Genomic DNA, 6,001 nt, shown 5'->3' on the forward strand with positions numbered 1-6,001 from the left:
AATCTTTGTGGGCAAATGTGAAGCATTAGCGCACATTTTGGCTTCGGTCGCTGCTCCTGCACGCTCCTGGCATTCTGACGTTAACAGGAAGTGACGTCACGTGTCTTCTTCCTGAGTTATTTGGGGTTATTTTTTATTCCACGCTACACAAACCCACAAAGAAGAGACTAGACCGCAGAAACGGTGGCAAATCACTTCAGAAACAATAAATATTGGGTTAAAGTTGTGGTGTTTTGGGCAAAGATGCAAAAAGTTGCGATTTCGCAAGGTTTGCTTGATTTTGCGTTAATAGTTGCGATCGCAACATCGCGAAATCCTGGAGGGTCTGTACAGAGTATAACACAGACTAACCTGCAGGTTCGAAAACAGAAAAACGTCTGATAAATAAACCTTTTTATGTTCAGTTACTCAACAAACTTACATGCATGTGAAAGTTTTAATCTTGCCTCAGATGTGGGTATTTTTATCTTTTTTTTTAAACTCTCCCTATAGTTGATGAAAAACTGCAGCCAGCTGATTCCCTCCTGTCTCTCTGTTTTCTCTCAGAGTAAATTTGTTGTCAGGAAGCGGCCTCCCCCCCCTGCAAACTGCACTCCCCTGTGGGGGAGCTGTAAATCGCCGGGCAACGTGTGCTGTGACTTCTGCGCTTTCTGCCAGTGCCGGCTCTTCAAAACCGTCTGTTTCTGCCGGATGGGCAACCCCAGCTGCTGAGGGCCAGCGGCGGCTCGTAGGTAAAAGGAACCACATGCAGGGAACGTGGTGAAAGGTGACACACTTCTCCAACTCCGTCTGTAATTTCGACCCGTTTGGACTCGCAGTGTGAAAGCTCTTCATCATGGAGGACTGCACCACAACCATCAGAAGGGTTCATTCTTCTTTCAGCTGAGCTTTTAGCACACATATGACGAAAACGCGATATATTAATGTGCATTAAAGTCTTATTTACGTACAAGAACTTGGTTTGAAGGTATGAGTGCTGACGGAAGAGAGGATAAACGAACCTTCAGAAAAAGATGCAAATAAAAAATGTTTTTCGACGAATCACATCTTCCTGTGTGAGCAACGTTTTCCCACACGTTGGGCGTAAAAACTCAGCAGAAAATAAAAACAAATAAGGGTTTCAGGAACTTTCTGTGCAGCTTTTTGATGCCATGAATTCAGACTGAAGGAATGTTTATTAATTAGTTTAAAACAACCTGAAGATATGAGAATATTTTTATATTTTTTACTGGCGCCCACTCATCTTCAGCCAATCAGGATTATTTAAATATCACATTAAGGGGGGTTTCAGTTAATTAAAGCTTCAAGAGTTATTTAATTGGCCTGAACCTTTTTTTTGCATTAAACTCAGGTTATGTTGAATTTTGTGATCAGAAGCTTGTTTTTGTGAATCACCAAGAAGTGCTCATTTGTTCAAATGTTCAGGAAAACCTCGAGGTTTCAGATTTGTTTTTTTAGAACAGTTTTCTGATGAAATCAATATTATTATTCTTTTAGATTCTGATCATTGCTTTGGTTTGTGATCAGACGGAGAGTCAGAGGTTGAATGTTGCAGTCAGAGTTAAAATCCTTTTAAATTTCCTACAAAAATTGTTCCAATCCACATTAAACAACCTGAGAGTTCAGACCGGAAACCGATGGATCTGCCTGGAGGTGGAAACAAACTCGAAAGCACATCCTCGACGTTTAAAAAGCTCTTAAAGGAATACTTCGGCCATTCAGAAACAGTTCAGGTCTGAGGGACTGATGAGCTAACGGCTAGTCAGGACACAGATAAAAGTGGATTTCTGTCATCTTAAAACTGCTCCAGTCTCTTTGGAGCTGTTTATCTGAAACCCTCGGTTTCACTTTATATATGAAATCCTATTTGTTTACAATCATAAATAACACAGCAGCAGCTAGCAGTAGCACTTCCAGGGCACCCAGGGTTCAAGTCTAGCAGGAATTCTTAATATCTCTGTTAAAACAACCATGAAATTGGTGTAAAGGTTTAAAGTTAATTAAGTTAAGTTAGTTATAATCCTTTCTGGCCTTGATGACTCAGGAAGTTATCCACAGCAGGTAAGATATTAATTATTTCTGCCTTTTTACACAGAAACACACTTCAACATGGCCGAACTATCCCTTAAGGATTTGACTTGTTTTCTAGAATAAAATAAATAATCTGAAAACCTATAATTTCACACGTTGTTCCTGCAGTCACTTAGGACCAATGCATTATGCTTTATTGGTGTTTTTAGTTTACTGTCACAGTTTATTATAAACATATCTAAATAAAAGGTCCATTGAAAGTAGTAGAAATAAGAAAACAACCCAGGACGATGATGCAACTGATTAATTTTCTGCTCTATTAAGCAAAAACCAAACAAAAAAGGTAATTTTAGTTAAAATTAAGAAATGGTTTTAAGAGCAAAGAAGAGACAAGAGGATATCTTTGACAGCAATCCTATTTTACATCTTTTTTTATTTTGAATATTTACACGAGTTGTAAAGGTTCCCTGGCATCATGTCAGTGCAGCCAGAGGAATTGGTATCATACAATATGCGCAAGATATTAAAAATAAGCACAAAACATCTTAAACATCGGCACGTACAAACCTGACAGGAACAGGAAAACGAAACAAACGGACGACGGGAAGGAAGAAGTGGAGAGCTGCAGGGACGAGTAGAAAAAGTGTTTTTTATGAACTTTTTTCCTCTTCGGTAGTCATTTCTGTGCTAAAAATTAATGTAATAATCAACATAACCTCTCTATAATGTCTTTAACAATCATTATATTGTGGGAAATAACTAATATTTGTTAAAAAAAAGGGGTAAAATGTTAAATTATTCTTGAGCAAGCATATAAATAAAGTCGTACATAAAAACAGAAGCTTTATTAAAACTCTGATTAAAAGATTTTCTATCATGCTAATAATCAACTGCTAAAAAAAAGAGAAAATCTTAAATTTATTTTAATTTTTTCAAGCCATAACTCGATCATCTTGAAGGGTTTTACCTCATATATACAAAATCTAATGACCAAACATCCCCGCAAAGGAAATGTTCCTCACTCCTCCAGTAAATAAGATCAACTTTAATTTGTTTCTGTTGAAACTTTAAATTTATGATGCAGAAAACTGCAGTAAAACTCTGCTGTTTGCAAACAGTGAATATAATCTGACAGCGTTAAACAATATGCAAAATGTGCACTATCTGGTTTGTAATCAGCATGATTGTAATAAATGGGTTAATAAAAGCAATTTACATTGGAATAACTTATTAAACTGTCTGGATTTTAAATAAATTTGGTTGTGAATACCTGAAGTTGAGCTTGGTTTCTTGTCTGAATGGTACCTTTAAAATGATTTGTCATTTTGTGCGAAATAAACAGATTTAATCGACGTGTCACAAAGCTCAATTTGATGGGTTTTTATTTTCCTGACAGCTGAAATTGAATTTGAGCTTCTGCAGATGGGATTTTAGAGAATACAGCAGGTTTAAAACATAATGTTTGTGAGAACATGAGGAGATGTTAGATGAACCATCAACCGATGGAAGGTTTTTAATGTAATTCACGAAGGGAAACGTGCGCCTCAAACTGTGCTGCCAACCAAACAGAGTCTAACATGGTTTGCTCACATTTAAATGAGCCATTATTTGCTTTTAGACAAAACAAGACGACCTTATTTGTGTAAATAACTGATTCTCAAACCTCGGTGCAGTTTGGAACACTCAGTTTGAGTGACATATTTATTATTATTTATTAATATTTTTATTTATTTCGCCTCCTAAGAGCCTTCCTGTTATTGGTGTCAGACATGGCTGTATCTACAAATAAATGGTTAAAAATGACTGGATTTTTGTCTTTGAATCACTTTTGTGCCGTTTGTGTCAGAAGGTCATGTTTCGGCGTTAAAGTGAGGAATAAAAGCGTGCAGACGGCTGAATAAAAACCAGGCAATACATTTTAGAAACAGGATCCTTTTTGTTGGAAGTTCAGAAAACATGTTTGTTTTGCTCTTTAAGCTTCAGCCGAATGTGAACACCATAACTGAAGAGACGTTTTCCACAAAGGAAGACAGATTAAAACAAGAGTATAGTGACCCTATCTGTACGTCCACGTTCTGTTATTTCTTTCTAAAGAAGTTGAAGCATTAAAAAAATTAAACTATGATTTAAATGGCAAATCATCAAATAGATAAACGCAGAAAAAAGTAAAAATAGAAAATGGAATAAGAGGAAATGGGAGCAGAATCTTTAAACTGTGAAGTTTGACAACAGATGTTTGTGACGAGGTGACAAAAAAGCTGTAACTTTAATTAGTTTTTAAAGCATTTACTGCTTTATGATCATCTCTCCAAACTAAATAAATATATAAACATGAATAGATCCCGCAGCGTGTTCGTTATCTTTCCGGTTTTATTTCTTTGTGGTCATCAACGTCCTTCTTGAATCAGGAAGGAATGACACCAAGTGTCACCCGTCCAGTCGTGTTTTAAAGTCCTGAGAGGACACGAAATGAGCCGAGGACGTCCAAACACGGAGGGATGATTCACGATGGTTCGTGTTTGAGCAGAAAAGCAGTTTCAGATGGAAATCGACAGATTCCTGCTGTTTTTACCGTCTCCATGTGGCGCTGACACACAGCAGAGTCCTTCTCCTTTTGCTTCCATTTCCATTTTGTTTCTGCGCCTATAAAAACATAACTCATTGGCTAATGATGTGTTCTGGCAGTTCCCCGCTGTTTTAGTGTCTTCCTGCGGCTCGGGCGAAGTGTCGAGTTGCTGAGGGTTTTAGTCTGTTGCCATGTGTGTTTCTGTGGATCCCTGCTGTTTGACGGCCTTCCTGTGCTGATATCCACTTCTGTCTGTCCACAACTCTCCGTCTCGCTCCTTCGCCTCGTCTCCTCCACCAATAGCCTCTGGGTTCAGGAAAGCACAGAGGAGAGGCATTTATCAGCACACAGCGGAGCAAATAACCTTTTTCTGCTCCTGTTTTCGGTAAATGATGAGAAAGTTGAACGTGTCGGGGTTGTTTCTCATCTCAAACTGTTAAAAACAAATTTAGTTCTCTCAAAAAGGGGATTTGCATCTAGAAAATCTGGACTAAAAGCAGCTTTTCCATCTCATCAACCTTTTTATTTTTGTCCTTTTTCCTCAGAATGGTGCAGATTAAACACCTTACCCAGGTTCAGTCACCCATTAAGGCTTTTAGATAATCTCTTTTCACTTCACTGGTGACGTTTAGCGAGCAAACGCACAAAACAAGGCGGGGCTTAGAGAGGTCGCAGGTAAACGTGTGCTGTGGAAATTATGTTTTTTAGACGTCTGAACTCCACTCGTGATACGAAACTGGTATTTAGAGGTTATCCTCGTTTTAAGAACTGATCAGAAACAGATGGTTTTATTACGTCTTTATCCATAAAAACTATAAAACTGATGAACTCCGGTTTTAAACATTTCAAACTTACTGCAAAGACTTTCATTATTTCTGAGCTGTACGTTTTGTTCCAGACAGTCAGTAAAATTTATTTATACACACAGAAATCACAAAGCGCTGAACAATAGAATTTAGCCTTAAAAACTATACAAAGAATAACACAAAAGCCTGGGAAAATAAAACTGTTTTTAGCTGCTTTGTAAAAACCTCCAGCAGAACGGAGCCTTGAGGCCGACTGAACGGATCCGTCCTCTTTAGTTTTCAGTTTTCAGCCGCGTTCGAGTCTGAGAACGTAGGCCACGAGCAGCAGAGTGTTTTCTTAAAAGCTGACAGATAAATTGAATTGAATTGAATGCCTTTGTTGTCATTATCCATCCATCCATCCATCCATCCATCCATCCATCCATCCATCCATCTTCTTCCTCTTATCCGGGGTCGGGTCGTGGGGGCAGCAGCCTAAGCAGGGAGACCCAGACTTCCCTCTCCTCAGCCACTTGGACCAGCTCCTCCGGGGGAGTCCCAAGGCGTTCCCAGGCCAGCCGAGAAACATAGTCCCTCCAGCGTGTCCTGGGTCTTCCCC

The 6,001-nt window shown here is 38.7% G+C and overlaps 2 protein-coding genes across 4 annotated transcripts in view; one reads left to right on the forward strand and one right to left on the reverse strand.

Moving 5' to 3' along the window:
* asip1 (agouti signaling protein 1) overlaps nucleotides 1-3,300 on the forward strand; it is an 18,628-nt gene extending 15,328 nt beyond the window's left edge. For both annotated transcript variants that reach the window (XM_037975353.1, XM_017429272.2), the window contains exon 4: nucleotides 547-3,300. In XM_037975353.1, coding sequence (XP_037831281.1) covers nucleotides 547-711 — 165 coding nt within the window. In that variant the 3' untranslated portion in view covers nucleotides 712-3,300. The remainder of the gene's footprint in view (nucleotides 1-546) is intronic.
* The window catches only part of raly (RALY heterogeneous nuclear ribonucleoprotein), a 63,167-nt gene continuing 59,872 nt past the window's right edge, over nucleotides 2,707-6,001 (reverse strand). For both annotated transcript variants that reach the window (XM_037975352.1, XM_037975351.1), the window contains exon 9: nucleotides 2,707-4,903. The gene's annotated coding sequence lies outside the window, so the exon portion shown is untranslated. The remainder of the gene's footprint in view (nucleotides 4,904-6,001) is intronic.

Source organism: Kryptolebias marmoratus, linkage group LG4 (genome assembly GCF_001649575.2).
Source record: "Kryptolebias marmoratus isolate JLee-2015 linkage group LG4, ASM164957v2, whole genome shotgun sequence".
Taxonomy (NCBI): domain Eukaryota; kingdom Metazoa; phylum Chordata; class Actinopteri; order Cyprinodontiformes; family Rivulidae; genus Kryptolebias; species Kryptolebias marmoratus.